This window comes from Zootoca vivipara, chromosome 12, assembly GCF_965207765.1.
Source record: "Zootoca vivipara chromosome 12, rZooViv2.hap1.1, whole genome shotgun sequence".
NCBI lineage: Eukaryota > Metazoa > Chordata > Lepidosauria > Squamata > Lacertidae > Zootoca > Zootoca vivipara.
Genome location: NC_142595.1, coordinates 45,872,841 through 45,890,895, shown reverse-complemented (window position 1 = coordinate 45,890,895; position 18,055 = coordinate 45,872,841). Strand labels below are relative to the sequence as shown.

General features: G+C 39.2%; 1 protein-coding gene across 1 annotated transcript; it reads right to left on the bottom strand.

Annotated features, from left to right (window-relative positions):
- Positions 1-9,174: 9,174 nt before the first annotated feature.
- On the bottom strand, positions 9,175-11,116 carry LOC148684099 (vomeronasal type-2 receptor 26-like). Its single transcript, XM_088654838.1, has 2 exons — positions 10,316-11,116; positions 9,175-9,237 (listed from the first exon to the last, which is right to left on the bottom strand). The coding sequence occupies exons 1-2, from the start codon at positions 11,114-11,116 to the stop codon at positions 9,175-9,177; spliced, it is 864 nt and encodes a 287-aa protein (XP_088510964.1).
- Positions 11,117-18,055: the final 6,939 nt, after the last annotated feature.

Below are 18,055 nucleotides of genomic sequence, written 5' to 3'. Positions count from 1 at the left end.
GCGGTAAAAGGGAGAAACTTCCATTATTTTGGTCTCATCTATGGCAAATGAGCCATATGTAAGCTGTAATAAAATGTACAGATACCACAGAAATGATGATGATGATGATGATGATGATGATGATGATATTGATATATTTATACCTCACCCATCTGACTGGGTGGCTCTCACCAAATATTAAACAGAATAAAACTTCAAAAATTTAAAACTTCCTAAACAGGGCTGCCTTCAGATGTCTTTTAAAAGTCAAAGAGTTGTTAATTGCCTTGCCATCTGATGAGAGGGCATTCCACAGGGCGGGTGCCACTACTGAGAAGGCCCTCTGCCTGGTTCCCTATATCCTCGCAGTGAGGAAACTGCCAGAAGGCCCTCGGTGCTGGACCTCAGTGTCTGGGCAGTTACCCCATTCAGGACCAGGGAGTCCTCCACACCCACCCGCCTCCTGTCCCCCCAAAACAGTACTTCTGTCTTGTCAGGATTCAACCTCAATCTGTTGTTAGCTGCCATCTATCCTCCAACTGCCTCCAGGCACTCACACAGAACCTTCACTGGTTCTGATTTTAAAGTAGAGCTGCGTATCATCCACATACTGATGAACACCCAGCCCAAACCCTCTGATGATCTCTTCCAGCAGCTTCATGTAGATGTCAAAAAGCATGGGGGAGAGGACAGAACCCTGAGGCACACAACATTTGAGAGCCCAGGGGTCTGAACACTCATCCCCACCACCACTTTCTGAACACGGCCCAGGAGGAAGGAGAACTTAGGAGAAGCCTTTTTATTTTCTTTAGGAGGCTGTTGTTAGGAACTTCTGCATGACAAAATATATTTTTCAAAACATTTTTGAAGTTGGTGAGAGATAGGATCTTTTTCTGGCTGAACTTTCTCAAGTTATGATTTTTAAAATTATATTTGCAAATACAAATAAATTCTATTTCACCAATTCTTTCTTCTGATCCATAACATTATTCCAGAAAAAATATTCAGAAAAATATGATATTGTCCCCAGGACCAATGCACATATCCTGGGAAACCCAGCCACATGGGCGGGGTATAAATAATAATTTTTTATTACCTGTGGTATCTTAAATCGACCTAAGATGTCCATCAAATGAAAAGAGGTGTCAGAGCCCAGTCCTCCAATGACAGCTAGTAGGTTTTTCTCTGTGGCACATTTGTAGTTTGGGAGAAACCTATGCGAGTTGAAGATCAGATCCAGTGTGGTACGAAAGGTCATCCTTGCATCATAATAGGTGTCAGAGATGTGGAAACCAAGTGTCACATTAGGTAGTATTTTGGGATTCTTGTTGATTTCATTTACGGCAAAGACCAGGGCCAGAGCATGCTGGTAAAACTTGGTAATGACTCTGCCAATAGTATTACTTTCATTAATTCAGAAGAAGAGTATAAAATGCATGAATTATTTATGCTACAAACCTAGTCATACCTGTGCCTAACTGAGTTGAGTTTATTTACAGCAAAAAAACCAATGGAAATAGATGTTGCCAGAACTTGGTCGCCACCCTGACAATAGACAACCCCCCCCCCCTAATTCCAATGATATATCTAAAATGCATGAAGCTGTTAAGATATAATCCCACTAATTTATATGAGCACTTGAATCTCACAGGTCTGGGAATATATTTAACATTTGCTCCTGATTCCCCACAGCCAACAATCACCCTTCTTTCCAGCCAAACCTTTACTGTATCTATAATTTGTTATATATAACAGATGGATTAAAAAAATATGTAATGCACAGTGCCTTGGCATCACCTGAGAAAAATATATTGATATCTTTAATCTCTCTTTTCTCTTTTCCTAGCACTCAAGGAAGACACATAGAGGTTACTTCTTTGAATGTTATATAACGCCCCATAAACAAATATTTACAGCACCCATATTTACTCTAAATCTACAAAATTCATCTGAATTTTGTATCTGAATGGTATCTGAAGAAGTGTGCATGCACACGAAAGCTCATACCAAAATAAAAACTTAGTTGGTCTTTAAGGTGATGCTGGAAGGAATTTTTTTATTTTGTTTCGACTACGTCAGACCAACACGGCCCCCTTCCTGTAACTACAAAATTCATGTGATTTAAACAGTTCAGATATGAGGAACCTTACTGTGGAATGTCAAAGAGTTTCTGAGTAGGATGTTCCTTGAACAAAACTTCATGGAAAAAGTAAAAGAACTGAGAAGTAATTCCACCAATGAGGAGACCCCCTGGCTGGTACCATTTATGTGGTATAGGTAGGGGGTCACCTGTGAGACATTTCATGGGACCTACTTTGGGCACAATGGAAGCCAAAAGAAGAAGCAACAATGTTTTTCCTAACATGCTTTTCTCAAAGCTTCTTTCTACATATAAACTGCCCTGCACCTATCTCCTTACATAGAGCTTATAAAAGGCAATATGGGGGAAAATAGGGGAAAAAATGCTTCTTGCATTTAATCCCAACTTCCCATGGCACAGGTATTCATTTATAATCACTTTTATATAATCACTTTTAAACTTGCTTACTGACAGTTTTCTCCTACTCTTTTGAACATCTCTGGAGCTTTGACCACATGAGCAAATGATAGTGTAGTAGATAATTGCATGTCTATGAAGGGAAATTAACATATTATAACCCTTTTAGATGTGTTTTTAAATGTGCTCCTGGCAGGGGGTGGGGGTTATTGGTTTGTGCTCTCTTTTTCTAATTGTTATTATGTATTATGTATTTTTCTTTTTATATTGTATTTATATATTTATATATTTATATGTTGTGAACTGCCCTGAGACCTATGGATGAAGGGTAGTATACAGATTTAATTAACAACAACAGCAATAGGTTCGTGTGCATGCACACTTAAGCTCATACCAATGACAAACTTAGTTGGTCTCTAAGGTGCTACTGGAAGGAATTTTTTATTTTGATACTGAGTGACACTTTTGGTAGGAAACATTTTGCTTCTTTTCTCCCATTTCTGACCAGAAGACTTCCTCTGCTCCGTAAACAGATGGGATATTGGACCTTGGTTCCAGATATCCATGATGAGTAGTCCACGATGGGAATGTGAGGCCTAACGGGCATTTTCTGCGGTTCCTAAGGTGTGAAATTTCCTCTCCACAGTAGTGTGCCTGGATATGAACCAATTTTGCTGGGTTTTTGACACATTGGTGTGTGTTTTCAAGACCAATCATTTTCCTGTGGCTATAGCTTGCTTTATCTGTATTTAATTCTAAATTCTGTTGTAAGCCAATCTGTGCCCTTGCTGAGGCCTGTGCTTTGCAAAGGAACTCTGAACCAGACTAGCAATGCCTCTTGTGCTGCATTTCTCAAGCTTCAGGACTTTAGACAGATGTGTAGGAAAACTCACCTGTCAATCATATGATGTCATAATGAAAGATCTGAAAAATGCTTCTTAAGTAGCAAAAAAAAAATCCTAATTAAAGTAGCACAGTGAAAGGAACCAGATTTCATACAGAGAAAAGTAGAGATTAAAAAAGCAAAACAAATTCTTTTGCATCAAGTGGACCTAAGAAATGAAAGAGTGTAGGGAAAGGAACAGCAACAGTGTGTGTTGAGAGTGTCTCTGGTGTTTAAAGCAAAACACTGAAAGTCCTAAGTTCTGAATACACAACTTTAACATGAGTTCTTATAAATATAACCTTAATTTTTAGGCTTCATTAAAATGTTGCAATTCCATCACATGATGTGACATTGGAAAATATCATTGCCACTATTTTATAGAGTATATTGCCTTTACTGTTGAAAGAAACCCAGAGCCCTAAGTTCAGAATCCAACACACACACCTTAGCTGCCAAGTATCCCGTTTTTCGCGGGAAACCCCCGGATTTTAATCCGTTTTGCCACTGTTCTCTCAAATGGAGAAAAATCCCGGAAATCCCCCAGATTTCCTACCTACCACGGAGCCTCAATTTTGGGTGCTTCTCTGACCATGTGTGGGCACTGGAAATAGGGCAGAGCAGCACCAGAAGTCACTTCTAGGCATGTCCAGCGGCCACCACCAAGATGGCTGCCGGGCATGCGTAGAAGCGACTTCCGATGCCACTCTGCCCTATTTCTGGTGCCCACACATGGTCAGAGCAGCCCCAGAAGTTGCTTCTACGCAACTTCCGGGGCTGTGCCGCTGCTCATCCCGCATTTTTCAGTGGGAGACTTGGAAGGTATGCACTCACACACACACTAAAAAATTTTATTAGTAATGTGCTGATTTGGCCATCTTTGTTCTTCCCAGTTCTCATTTCCCCATCAGAGTGGTGTTTTGGCCAATCGGGCACATCAGGGTGAACCATGGCCAAAGGGGCCATTGTGTGCATGTCATATTCATATACCCAAGCAGCATGCAGTGTAGGTGGAGGAGTTTCCTTCATGTATGATGACAGCATGCAGTTGGCAGCAGGCTTAGGAGATGGGAGAGTTTAAATCCTGCCATCAATCCACCTCACCACCTTGGCCTCATTGGTTTTGGTTTCTATAGTTGCTATATTTTAATAAATACAACCTGTTGCACATCTTTCTTGTCTGGGGTCTTCTTGGGTGTGTTGACAATGTATATTGCTTCCACATTAGACCATGTCCTTACACACTTTCCAGTGTGGTGTAGCTTAAAAGGGGGTTTGGTGATGCCCCGGGAGATCAGGGGTTTGGCCTCTGCTTAGCCATGAACCCCAACAGTGACCTTGATCTAGTCAGTGTCACAGCCTTACCTAGCTCGCAGCTAGGGGAGAGGAGAACTATGTATACCACTTTAAAGAAGAAAAGGTGGGTTATAAATGAAATAAAAGCCACTTTCTCTGATTTTCTTATTCTCTTCCAGTCTCCAAGAGCAGTAGAGAAAGGGACACCAAAGGCATGAGGAAGCCTTAATTGTTTCTATGCCTCCTAGGCAATTACCTTTCTTTTGCATTTAAAGAATCTTTTCTCTCTTTTTTAAGGGAGCAAGGGTTGTCTGACCTTAAATAGATAATTGCAAGAGATGTTCATGGAGAATCAGCACCCTATGTGGTGTAAAAAGTAAACGTTAAAGGACCCTGGGTGGCTAAGTCCAGTTGAATTCAACTATGGGCACACATCTCTACTTTTAGGCCCAGGGTGCTGGCATTTGTCCACAGACAACTTTCTGAGTCATGTGGCCAGATGACTATACACTTCTGGTGCAACGGAACACTGTGATGGAAGCCAGAGTACATGAAAACGGTGTTTACCTTCCTGCCGTAACGGTACCTATTCATCTGCTGTTGCTGGTAATGCTGGGACAAAGCAACAGGAGCTCACCCCATCGCACTGATTCGAACATGAGTATTGCTGTGGTCTAAACCACAGGCCCCCTTGAGTTTACTGATTGTGAGGTCAGCATATTAGTTATACAACATCAAGAAACTGAAAATAATTGTTCCTGCATTAGAAACAACAAAACATCATCTAGCAACAATTGCATATTTGTTGTCTGATTCCAACAAAATGATGAAATAAATAGTTGCAGTATTTTTAGTGGCAGAACAAAAGCTAATGAATTATTATTATTATTTTAATTGAGGCTAATATGGTAAATTCCAATTTTATTTTTAATAGATATCTAAATTTTATTTTTAATAGATATCTAAATAGATATCTAAATTTAATTTAATTTATTTTAATTTTAATTTAATTTAGATAGATATCTAAATTTAATAGATATCTAAATTTTATCTTTAATAGATATGTGGATGCTTTAACATGTATTCGTTTTCTTACCCCCTTTTATTTTAATATATATTTTGTTTCATTCTTTTCAACCTTTTTATATTAAGTATATTAGTAGTAGTATTTTGGTATATTTCAACATAAATACGTATTTTGGTCAAAACTGTTCTTCAATATTATACCATTTTTTTTATCACTATCATTGATCTTACCATGGTGGCCAAAAAACAGCAAACAACAACAAACATATATTGACATAGGTGTCTATCCTTAATTTCAGGCTATATTAATATGTTAGTCATTATATTTCATGTGAAAACAGAAATGCCATTATCACCTTTTTCTAGAGAATATTGCCTTTAGTGTTCTATAGCCTAAATAATCTAAATTCATTATCATTTTTGCATGGATTTCAGCTAATAAGCACATCTTGTATACAATATCCACTATTGTTCACAATTTGCAAGCAATATTTCTTTCTTAATGTAAAAGGATTCTGTTTGGAGAACTGCAACAAAAATCTATAAAATTTTCAGATAATGGCTGCATTTTATTTCTCGGTGTTTAGTAGAGCTTTAATTAGCTGGGTTCACCTAAATGCAAAAACAAAAACCTTATCTCTCCATCCCTAGCTCCTATAGACAATTTGATATAATTTCAGTGATTCCTCTTAGGTCATGACCAATTTTTCTTACTATTGTTTGGTTGTTAATCCTGTTCTTTTCCATTAATCTTATTTTATCCCTTGCTCACATTGGCTTATTTACAAATGATATTTTTCTGAGATAGGTGAAGGAGTAATTAAACTCCCCCCCCCCTTGTCTATTTAAGCATTCTTGATAGACTTAAAGATAATCAGAAGTAAAAATCAACATTGGCATTTGTGGGTGGGAGAGATATGGCTTGGCAGGATTAAAGTCTCATGCAGCAGGTGATGTGTGGGGAGTTCAATCCTGCTATCTGGAGAGTGTGGGAATAAAATCCAGTTTCTAGCACAATTGGCTACTACACCCAGATAAAAAAAAGTCAGTGTAACAGCTGATATCTAGGGATTCAATTATGCTTCTTGCATGGTTGTGGCCCTACTGGAGATCCATAGCATAGTTGGTGTAAGTAGCAGTGAGCTCCCCAAAAATCAGCTGTTGTGCAATAACTTAAATCCTGCTGTCTGCAGTCAGGTCTCAACCTGCCGCTACCTTGACTTCATATATAAAGAAAGGTGAATGGCTGACAAGAGTAGTTTAGGGGAAACAGCACCACAAGTCACATGGGGAGACCAAGGTTTGTGGCCCCTGTTCTTCTAACTGATTTCTACCTGATATACATGCTCATCACAAAACCAGTATAATTTGAGAACAGAGGGCAAATTCCTCAATGTTGTTTCCTCCTCATTATCTGCTCCCTGCTGTTCAGTTCAGGCCTCAGCAAAATGATGTAGCACTTAGGGAAAAAGATGCATCCCAGAAGCACAGCACTGGACGTCAAGATGGAGAAGATCTCCACAGCCACCATGCCTTTCCCTCTGGTGCTCAGGTAAGTTGGAACAAAGGACAACCAAACACTGCAAAATGCTAACATGCTGAATGTAATGAATTTTGCTTCATTAAAACTGTCAGGTAACTTGCGGGCAAGGAATGCCACAATGAAGCTGCTGATGGCCAGGAGACCCATGTAGCCCAAGACACAATAAAACATGGTGACAGACCCTTCATTACACTGTACAATGATTTCTTCATTCACTGAATGCATGTCTAAATCAGGGAATGGGGGAAAGGTTGAGAGCCACACCGTGCAAAAACCCATTTGAACAAGTGAACAGCAAACAGCAATTGAATATGACACTTTCTTCCCCATCCATTTCTTCACTCTTGATCCTGGTTTTGTGGCCATGAATGCTAGAGAAACAATGGTGGTCTTGGCCAACATGCAAGAAACAGCCACTGAAAAAATGATTCCAAACGCTGGTTGTCGGAGAAGGCAGGTCACTTTCCCAGGTTGGCCAAGGAATAACAATGAAGAGAGGAAGCAGAGCAGGAGGGAGACCAGGAGAATGTAGGTGAGGTCCCGGTTGTTGGCTTTGACAATGGGGGTATCTCTATGCTTAATGAAGGTAGCAAACACCAAGGTTGTGATGAAAGAAAAAGAAGCCGTAGCTGAAGCTAAGCCTTTCCCTAAAGGTTCTTCATAAGACAAAAAATGTTTGATTTTCGGGTGGCATTGACTTCTATTCTTGCTTGGATACCGATCTTCTGGGCATTTGAAACAGTCTTCCATATCTGAAATATGGGGTGGGGTTGGGGAGATTCAACTTACTGACCATTCATTGAATACAGCAAATCATTTTTTACCCTTTGTTATGGCAAGATGACATGACCTACCAGTCTGGTTTGAAATCTTCCCATCTGGACATGGAGCACAATCATAGCAGCAAAACTTCTCACCCTCCTTCCTTTTCTTCTGATGACCAGGGTGGCAAAATGCATTACACACAGAAAGGGGAACCACCTGTCCATATAAATGTTGTTTATTTTATTTTAAAGAATTAGTTATATTTAAAAATATATATTTCTCACTTACTGATGAAGTATCATAACAATGGAGACACCTTTACAGCACATTCCAATGAAACAAAATCATCTATATATAGGTGCAGGATGTTTGTGCCAGTGTAACTTGTTTGATTTACGGTAATAAGTATTCTTTACCCCCTCTTCCAATGATTTATATGAAATTCCAATTATCATGGCAGATCTCATAGAGGTGTCTCTAGGTAAGCTTCCTGAAAATGTTCAGAAGAATACATGCAGGAATGATAAAATGAATATGAACGGAATACCGATTGAAGCTTTTGTTCTTATCATGATTGTCATCAGGGCGACCATAAATGTCAGAGGGTGTTACTATGCTCTGGCAGAACTTGAATAGCCAATAATTCCCTAGAAATCACCCCTCATTCATTCCTGGTCCTGCTTTATTCCATTCTGGCATGACTGAGTGTGCCTTTACTACTAGTAGAATTGCCATCATGTTCCCAATTAAGTTCCAAAACAATGTTGTTCTTGCTTGGTTCTATTGGGCTTGTTAATGTAGTTTGTTTTCATTGTATAAACTGATATTATTATTATTATTTTTATTATATCCTTGTAAACCACTTTGAGACTATTGCAGTTAAGAGGAATATGAATTGTTTTTTAAAGAGCAGAAACACAGAAGACTTTACACGGTTATCAGATAGTAATTCAGACCATTAACACAGTAATGTTGAAACTTAGCGCCGGCAGCTCTCTAGATTTTCAGGCAGGGTTTTTCCTAACTCATTCCTGGAGATGCGAAAGACTGAACATTGTACCCTTTGCATGGAAAACATATGCTCTACAATTGAGCTCCAAGTCTTTCACATGTAACATGCAAAGACAATGTAATGAGTCATATATTGTTGAACTGGAAAGGACCCTAAGAGACCATATGGGTCATCTAGTACATTCCAATTTCTGCTGAAGTGATATATGTATTGGTGTAGATTTCATAGTTGAGATACTGCATTACAAGAGCAAAGAAATGGGACAAAGGAGGAAGACAGGCAAGACAGGTCACTAAGATAATGTTGTCAGGAGGACACAATCTTTGTGTAATGGTGTGTGCCAATCCGAACATTTTCTATGTTTTATTTTAGTAGATCATGATATCCATGAAGTTGGCATAATGTGATGTACAAATAGACACCCTTTATGAAATGTATTGATTCTGGCATTTGTCTTAATGTCAAATGGAGCCCAGAAGACATGACAGCATAATACCCACCCACCAAAGAGTGAAGGAGGGGAAAGAGCATCAACAGGCTCATAGATCCCTCTCAGCTCCTTCCCAAACTGGACAAGTGCTAACTAGGGTTTGAGGAGGACGTTGAAGATTCTATGTCCCTTCCATAATTGGGTAAGTGCTTACTGGGAGCCCTCTCTGCTTTTTGCCCAGTGTGGGAAGAACTGTTTGTGGTTTCTTAAAACCACCTCTGGTTTCTGAATGCGAAAGGAAAAATAGAATTCACTCTAGAGTTTCAGTTGCCATTGCAATATCAAGTAATGGAGAAAATATACTCCTTATTTCATAGTTCAATAATACAAGGGGCTCTCCAAGATAGCACCAGAATAAATACCTCATTAAAATATCCGTGCCACACAATTTTATCCTCACTAATGGTAATTACTTTCCTACCAGGAACATGTGGAGCAACACTTCCGACTTTAATTCTCTGAAAGGAATTGTTGGGGAAGCTGATCAAGTTCATTATGTCAAATCCACCACTCATTTCACATTGATCATTAAAGGACATGGTTTCTCCAGCTGAATTGTTAAATGAGATGCCTTGAAGAAACTGGTGGAGCTATTTTTTTTTAAAAAAAAAGGACGGAAATCAAAACAGAATAACAGCATGCTGAAGATTTCAGAATGGCATTCCTTTCAAGTTTATTCATAGAAAGGAAATGTAAACCTCATTTTTTAAATGAGAATATTTATACAATTGTCATTATTTATCCAAACAAGACAAAAATTAATCTATTCTCACCCTGTCCAAACTGTTCATTGAAATACAAAGCATTTGTTGGGGAAACATTACCTGCCAAGGCTGCAGAGACTGAGGGTTGACACTGTTACCAACTGTCTTTGATTTATGTTTGGATCTAGCCAACTCAATGGCATGCAAAGCATGGGCCAAAGCATAAACAGCATTATAGATACTGTAACTGTGTCCAGTCATGTGCATTTCAAAAAGACCTGCAGGGAGACTCTCCAGCCTCTCCTCTCCAGTGCAAATGTCATCGTCCATCACAAGCACACCTGGATCTGGAAATGAACAATCAAATGCTTGCTCCCAGAAAATTTTAAGGAAACCATCTCTTTCCATCCTGGAAGGGATTATATTATGAAGAAATTCCCTGAAACCTGGAACGTTATTTGTGTGGATAGCAAATGAAATAGCACCTTGGAACATCTGGAAATCCCATCCCCTTGCAGCACCTGTTAATATATAATCTGTTTGGGTTGTCACAATCCACACCTTTCCAAATAATGGGTTTTTCATACTTCCTGAATCTTGTGAATATATAAAAACTCTCAGATGCAAAATTATTAAAGAGCCTCCATACATGACAATTGTATCAGCTTTACGATCTTGGAAAGACAAATTAATTGCACTGGAATCATAAAACTGATGAATGAAATCTTCCATATGAGCTTCTTGTGGAATTCTTTTGGTGAAAGCTGAACAGATTCCATTTCTGGAAAACAATGGCTCCAGTATTTTTAGGAATTGCTCCCCACTATTATCATCCACAACAAAGAGCCCAACCCAGGTCCACCTAAAATGCTGAAGTAACCATATAATTCCCATATACTCAATGTTTCCGTTTGGGACCATGCGGTAAAAGGGAGGAACTTCCATTATTTTGGTATCATCTATGGTAAATGAGCCATATGCAAGCTATAAGGAAACATACAGATACTGCATAAATAAGTTAGGAGTAGTCTATTTTTTCCATTAGGTTTTCTTCTGGTCTTTGAAATTCAAGCAAATTTGATATCACTAGCTCTTTCGTCAGAACCATAACATAATTCCAAGTTGTAAATACAGAAATATATAATATTACCACCAGCATCCAAGCACATATCCTACCTGTGGTATCTTATATAGAGCTAAGACATCCATCAAATGGAAAGAAGTGTCAGAGCCCAGTCCTCCAATGACGGCTAGGAGGTTTTTCTCTGTGGCACATTTGTAGTTTGGGAGAAACCTATGTGACTTGAAGATCAGATCCAGTATGGTGCGATAGGTCATCTTTGCATCATGATAGGTGTCACAGATGTGGAAACCAAGTGTCACATTAGGTAGTATTTTGGGATTCTTGTTGATATCATTTATGGCAAACACCAGAGCCAGAACATGCTGGTAAAATTTGGTAATGACTCTGTCAATAGAATTTCATTAATTCAGAATATGAGTATACAATGCAGGAATAGAATAATTCCTGTATCTAAGTGAATTAAGTTTATTTACAGCAATAGCCAAGGGAAATCCATCCTGCTGGAACTTGGTCACCACACTGAGAATGGAATTATTTTTCTAATTCAGAAGATGTGCCTACAATGTTTGAAGCTGTTGCTCTATAATCCCACTAGTCTACATGAGCAATTGAATCTTACAAGAGTGGAAATATATTTTCCAATTGCTCCTGATCCCCTGCATTGTTATGATTTCCCCAGCCAACCTTTATTTATATTGTGTTTCATATAACATATGGCTTTGCCATCAATCATGCCTAGTTCCTTTAGAAACTCAATATATTATTGGTAATAATATAACAATATACTTCACCTCTATCCCAATGCAGAATGAATATACATAAAGATGTATGTCCCCATTCACAAATCATTACAGCATTATACCCTAGATTGCTTCTGCATTTACAAAACTCATGCAATTTAGCAGATTTGGCTAAAACAATCCTTACTGTGGAATGTCAAAGAGATTCTGAGAAGGCTGTTCCTCGAACAGAATTTCATGGAAGAAGTATATCATCTGAGAAGTAATCCCACCAATGAGGAGACCCCCTGGCTGGTACCATTCATGTGGTATAGGTAGGGGATCACCTGTGTGACATTTCATGGGATCTACTTTGGTCACAGTAGAAGGCAGAAGAAGAAGAAGAAATATTGTTTTTCCTAACATGCTTTCCTCAAAGTTTCTCTCTAAATATAAGCCCTCCTGCACCTATTTCCTTCTAACAAGCTTTGAGAAGGCAATATGAGAAAATTGTCAAAGTTCTCCTTGCTCGCCTCTTGCATTTAATCCCAACTTCCTATGGCACTGGTGTTGATTTATAATCGCTTTCAGACTTACTTACTGACTGTTTCCCCCCCGACCCTTTTGAAAGTCTCTGGAGCTTTGACCACCTGAGCAAATGACAGTGCTGTGGATAACTTTGTGTGTGAGAGGGGAAATTACTTTCTCAGTGTTTTGATACCGAGTGACTCCTATGGTAGGAAACATGTTGGTTCTTGTCTTCCATTTGTGAGCAGAAGTCTTCTCTGGTCCCCAAGCAGATGAGATATGGGACTTTGACTCCAGATTTGCATGATCAAAAATATCATGCCGGACTGAACACATAGTTTTTCATATTAATCGAATAGTGTAATTTATACCTCATGTATGCTTAATTATTACATTTAATGATTTCTACATTCATGCTATTTCTGGATACTGTACTGAAATAAGCAAATATTTGTGTTTTAACTGTTAGTGGATTGATGTTTAATAGTCAATATACAATAAAGTAGTATTTTTTAAAAATAAAAAATGTAATAGGATGCCACGTGATGAATTTATATCTGCAGCACTGATGGGGGAAATTTATTTTTATGTTATATACTGCTAGAGGTTACATTGTATGATTTTACATAAAAATTCATTTTATTCCCTGTTGTCTGTTGTAAAGGCCTTTGGTCTATATACAATAAAAATGATTGATTCATTAAAATGGTGAATGTTGGGGTGGGAGTTAAGTTAATATCCAAGGGAATAAAACTTTGGTTGTAGACATATATGCACAAAATGGAGAGAAATCTATATTTTATGAAGGACTTATGGACAGGTTGCTGGGCTTTTCATATGAAAATGGCTGCCTTATGGGAGACTGGAATGGAGTGGTCTCTCCAATACAGGACAGAGCTTTAGGGGAAAATATTAAAGTTTTCCAGGGTAAACTACCTACAGTAAGGTTTTCCTTGAAATTATGGATAAGGTGGAAATTGTTGACATATAGAGATATAAAAATGGAGCTGCAAAGCGATTTACATATCTCACTGAGAGTCCCAGCTCTTCCTCTCTCTCTCTCTCGTTCTGTGAAATCATTTTTATTTGGTTTTACAAATACAGAGTTATAAAAAATATATATCCATATACAAAGATTTCTCTGAATCACGTGACTTCCCCCCACTTTCTTCATGGGGTCCCATTTGGAACATTTACAACAGCACATTCTTCCATACTCTAACTTTTATATCAATCCCTTTTTTCCATGGTATTTGTTACACTACAAGTGAAATCAAAATCCTGCCATTCTTTCCATCTGATTACAATAGTCTCCTAAATAACTTATAAATTTTCCCCATTCTTTAATAATTTTTTTGTCCTCTTGGTTTTTGAGTTTTCCAGTCCATTTTGCCTTTTCAGCATAGTCCATCAGCTTAGTTTGCCATTCCTCTCTGTTAGGGAACTTCTCTTCTTTCTATTCCTGGGCTAGTAATATCCAGGCAGCTGTTATTCCATACATAAAATGTATTTCCTGCTGCTTTGGAATGTCAGTACCAGTAATTCCAAATAAAAAGGCTTCTGGGTTTTTCTTAACTGAGGTTATTTTAAACTTTTTTTCCATTTCATTACATATCATCTCCCAAGAAGCTTTGATTACCTTACAAGTCCAACACATATCATAAAAGTTACCTTCTTTTTCTGTACATTTCCAGGATATATTTGTATTTGTCCTATACATTTTTGCCTGCTCTTTCTCAATAAGAGATAAGACCTGGTTGACTAAGATGCTAGCTACTGAGATGCATAAAGTAGACAACTTACCAAATCTTTTCTCAGATCACAATTCATAATAATAATAATAATAATTATTATTATTTATACCCCGCCCATCTGGCTGGGCTTCCCCTGCCACTCTGGGTGGCTTCCAACAAACATTAAAATACCTCAAATATCACAGATTAAAAACTTCCCTAAACAGGGCTGCCTTTAGGTATTTTCTAAATGTCAGGTAGTTGTTTATCTCTCTGACCTCTGATGGGAGGGTGTTCCACAGGGCGGGTGCCACTACCGAGAAGGCCCTCTGCCTGGTTCCCCGTAGCTTTGCTTCTCGCAGTGAGGGAACTGCCAGAAGGCCCTCGGCACTGGAACTCATTGTCCGGGCTGAGCAACGCAGGTGGAGACGCTCCTTCAGGTATACTGTGCCGAGGCCATTTAGGGCTTTAAAGGTAAGCACCAACACTTTGAATTGTGCTCAGAAACGTACTGGGAGCCAGTGTAGGTCTTTCAAGACCAGTGTTATGTGGTTCAGTCATTATGACATTCATGAGTTTTATTAGACGGAGGTTTCATGAATTGTTGTTACAACAAGAGAAGGTTGAACAGGAATGCAAACAAAGGTTAAAATAATTCTTTGAAAATAAGTTTAAAAAAGACATAGGGATACACACAGTTTGGGGTGCATGTAAAGCTTACATAAGAAGTTATTCCATAAAAATGAAAGAAAGAGAAAAGAGAAACTACAAAAAGTTTGGTGTGCAATTAGATGAAAAGAAAAAGAACTGGAACAATCTCCAACTAAGAGAAATATAAATTAGCGAATAAATATGTTGCAGAGACAGCTATCTATGCTAACAATGCAGGGGAGAGAAATAAAATTGAATATGCCCCTGTACTTCTAACTGATATGTACGTGAAATACTTGTCCATCGTGCAAATCAGCATAACTGTGGAAATGAAGACAATTTCCTCAATGTTCTTTCCTCCTCATAATCTGCTCCCTGCTGTTCAGTTCAGGCCTCAGCAAAATGATGTAGCACTTAGGGAAAAAGATACATCCCAGAAGCACAGCACTGGATGTCAAGATGGAGAAGATCTCCACAGCCACCATGCTTTTCCCTCTGGTGCTCAGGTAAGTTGGAACAAAGGACAACCAAACACTGCAAAATGCTAACATGCTGAATGTAATGAATTTTGCTTCATTAAAACTGTCTGGTAATTTGCGCGCAAGGAATGCCACAATGAAGCTGCTGATGGCCAGGAGACCCATGTAGCCCAAGACACAATAAAACATGGTGACAGACCCTTCATTACACTGTACAATGATTTCTTCATTCACTGAATGCATGTCTAAATCAGGGAATGGGGGAAAGGTTGAGAGCCACACCGTGCAAAAACCCATTTGAACAAGTGAACAGCAAACAGCAATTGAATATGACACTTTCTTCCCCATCCATTTCTTCACTCCTGATCCTGGTTTTGTGGCCATGAATGCTAGAGAAACAATGGTGGTCTTGGCCAACATGCAAGAAACAGCCACTGAAAAAATGAATCCAAATGCTGGTTGTCGGAGAAGGCAGGTCACTTTCCCAGGTTGGCCAAGGAATAACAATGAAGAGAGGAAGCAGAGCAGGAGGGAGACCAGGAGAATGTAGGTGAGGTCCCGGTTGTTGGCTTTGACAATGGGGGTATCTCTATGCTTAATGAAGGTAGCAAACACCAAGGTTGTGATGAAAGAAAAAGAAGCCGTAGCTGAAGCTAAGCCTTTCCCTAAAGGTTCTTCATAAGACAAAAAACGTATGATTTTGGGGTGGCATTGACTTCTATTCTTGCTTGGATACTCTTTTTCTGGGCATTTGAAACAGTCTTCCATATCTGAAATATGGGGTGGGGTGGGGGAGATTCAACTTACTGACTATTCATTGAATACAGCAAATTATTGTTACCCTTTGTTATGGCAAGATGATATGACCTACCAGTTTGGTTGGAAATTTTCCCATCTGGACATGGAGCACAATCATAGCAGCAAAACTTCTCACCCTCCTTCCTTTTCTTCTGATAACCAGGGTGGCAACATTCATTACACAGAGAAAGGGGAACCACCTGTTCATATACATTTTTGTTTTTTGTTTGTTTAAAGAATTCATTTATTGAAGAAATATATTTCTCACTTACTGATGAAGTACCATAACAATGGAGACAGCCGTACAGCACATTCAAATGAAAAAAAATTATCTATGGTTTGTGCAGGATGTTTCTGCCAGTGTAACTTATTTGAGGTACAGCAATATGTATTCTGTTTCTCTTCTCCCATTGGTTTATGTGAAATTGTAATTCTCATGGCAGATCTCATAGACGTGCCTGTAGGTATGTTGCCTAAAAATAGTCAGAAGAATACATGCAGCAATGACAAAATCATGTTGAACGTAATGCAGATTCAAGCTTTTGTTCTTATCATGATTGTCTTCAAGGTGACCTTAAATGTCAGAGGATGTTACTATGATCTGGCAGAACTTGAATAGACAATATTTCATTTCCCGCTCCCCCCCCCATTTGTTCCTGATTCTACTTTATTCCATCCTGCCATGACTGTTTTTTTTTTACATGTAGCAGAATTCCCATAATGCCCCTTTTGAACTTCCAACACATAAAGTTGTTCTTGTTTGATTCCAGTGGTCTTGCTAATGTGATTTGATTTCATAGTATGCACTGATTATTCTTGTATGATATCTTGGTAAACCACTTAGAAACTATTGCAGTTAAGTGGAATATGAATTGTTTTTTAAAGAGAAGAAACACAGATGACATTACAGTGTTGTCAGATAGTATCTCAGACCATTGACACAATAATGTTGAAACTTAGAGTTCTCAAGAATTTCAGGCAGGGTTTGCCCTCAGTCATTCCTGGAGATGCTAAAGACTGAGCATGGAACCCGTTGCATGGAAAGCAGATTGCGTTCAAATTCAGACACAATGTCCCATGCAAATATCTGAGGGATCTTATAAAGTGTGCTAAGAAAGATGCATTGCCTATGCCAGGTAAGACCCCCAAAACCCCGTGTTTCAGTACACAAAATTCAGACGATAGTGCATGCTGAGAAAAAGAAGCCACAAGAGATTGCAAAAGAGCGCCCCCTAGCAGTGGCTACACGGTTACTGCACCTCTAAAACCTTCCCTCTAAACACCTCAGCTCCCACTTACATACTAGGCTGAAGCCTTTACAGACTAGGCCAAATGGAGGTACAGGGAGAGGGGAATCACAGGGATAAGCCAGGGGTGGGGGTAGGAGGGGGGAATTACAGGGATAAGCCGGGGATGGGGTGGAGGGGGCGGTAAACGTCATGGATTGACACAGGGTGGGGAAAATCACAGGGATAACCCAGGGTAGGGGGAGGAGGGGGCATAATAGGTCATAGGTTGGGACAGATTTGGGGGATTCACAGGGATGAGCCCGGGGGAGGGGGGGTAGAGAACAAAATAGGTCATGGATCAGGATAGTCAGGGGTGAATCACAGGGATAAGCTGGGGATTGGGGGGAGGAGAGGGGGGAAATCACAGGGATAAGCTGGGGGTGGGGGCAGGATACATCATGGATCGGCACAGGGTGGGAGAAATCACACGGATAAGCCATAGCAACGCGTGGCAGGGCCAGCTAGCAGATTATAGAACTGTTGAATTGAAAGGACCCTAAGAGACAATATGGGTCATCTAGTACAAACCAATTTCTGCTGAAGTGATATGGTTGTGTAGATTTCATTGCTGAGATACTG

Bases quoted from the DNA above. Each gene is read 5' to 3' on its own strand.
- LOC148684099 (XM_088654838.1), bottom strand. From the start codon at position 11,116: ATGGTCCCAAACGGAAACATTGAGTATATGGGAATTATATGGTTACTT. The intron at 9,238-10,315 runs GTAATGTTTCCC...CTTGTAATGCAG, and splicing joins AGTCTCTGCAGCCTTGGCAG to TATCTCAACTATGAAATCTA.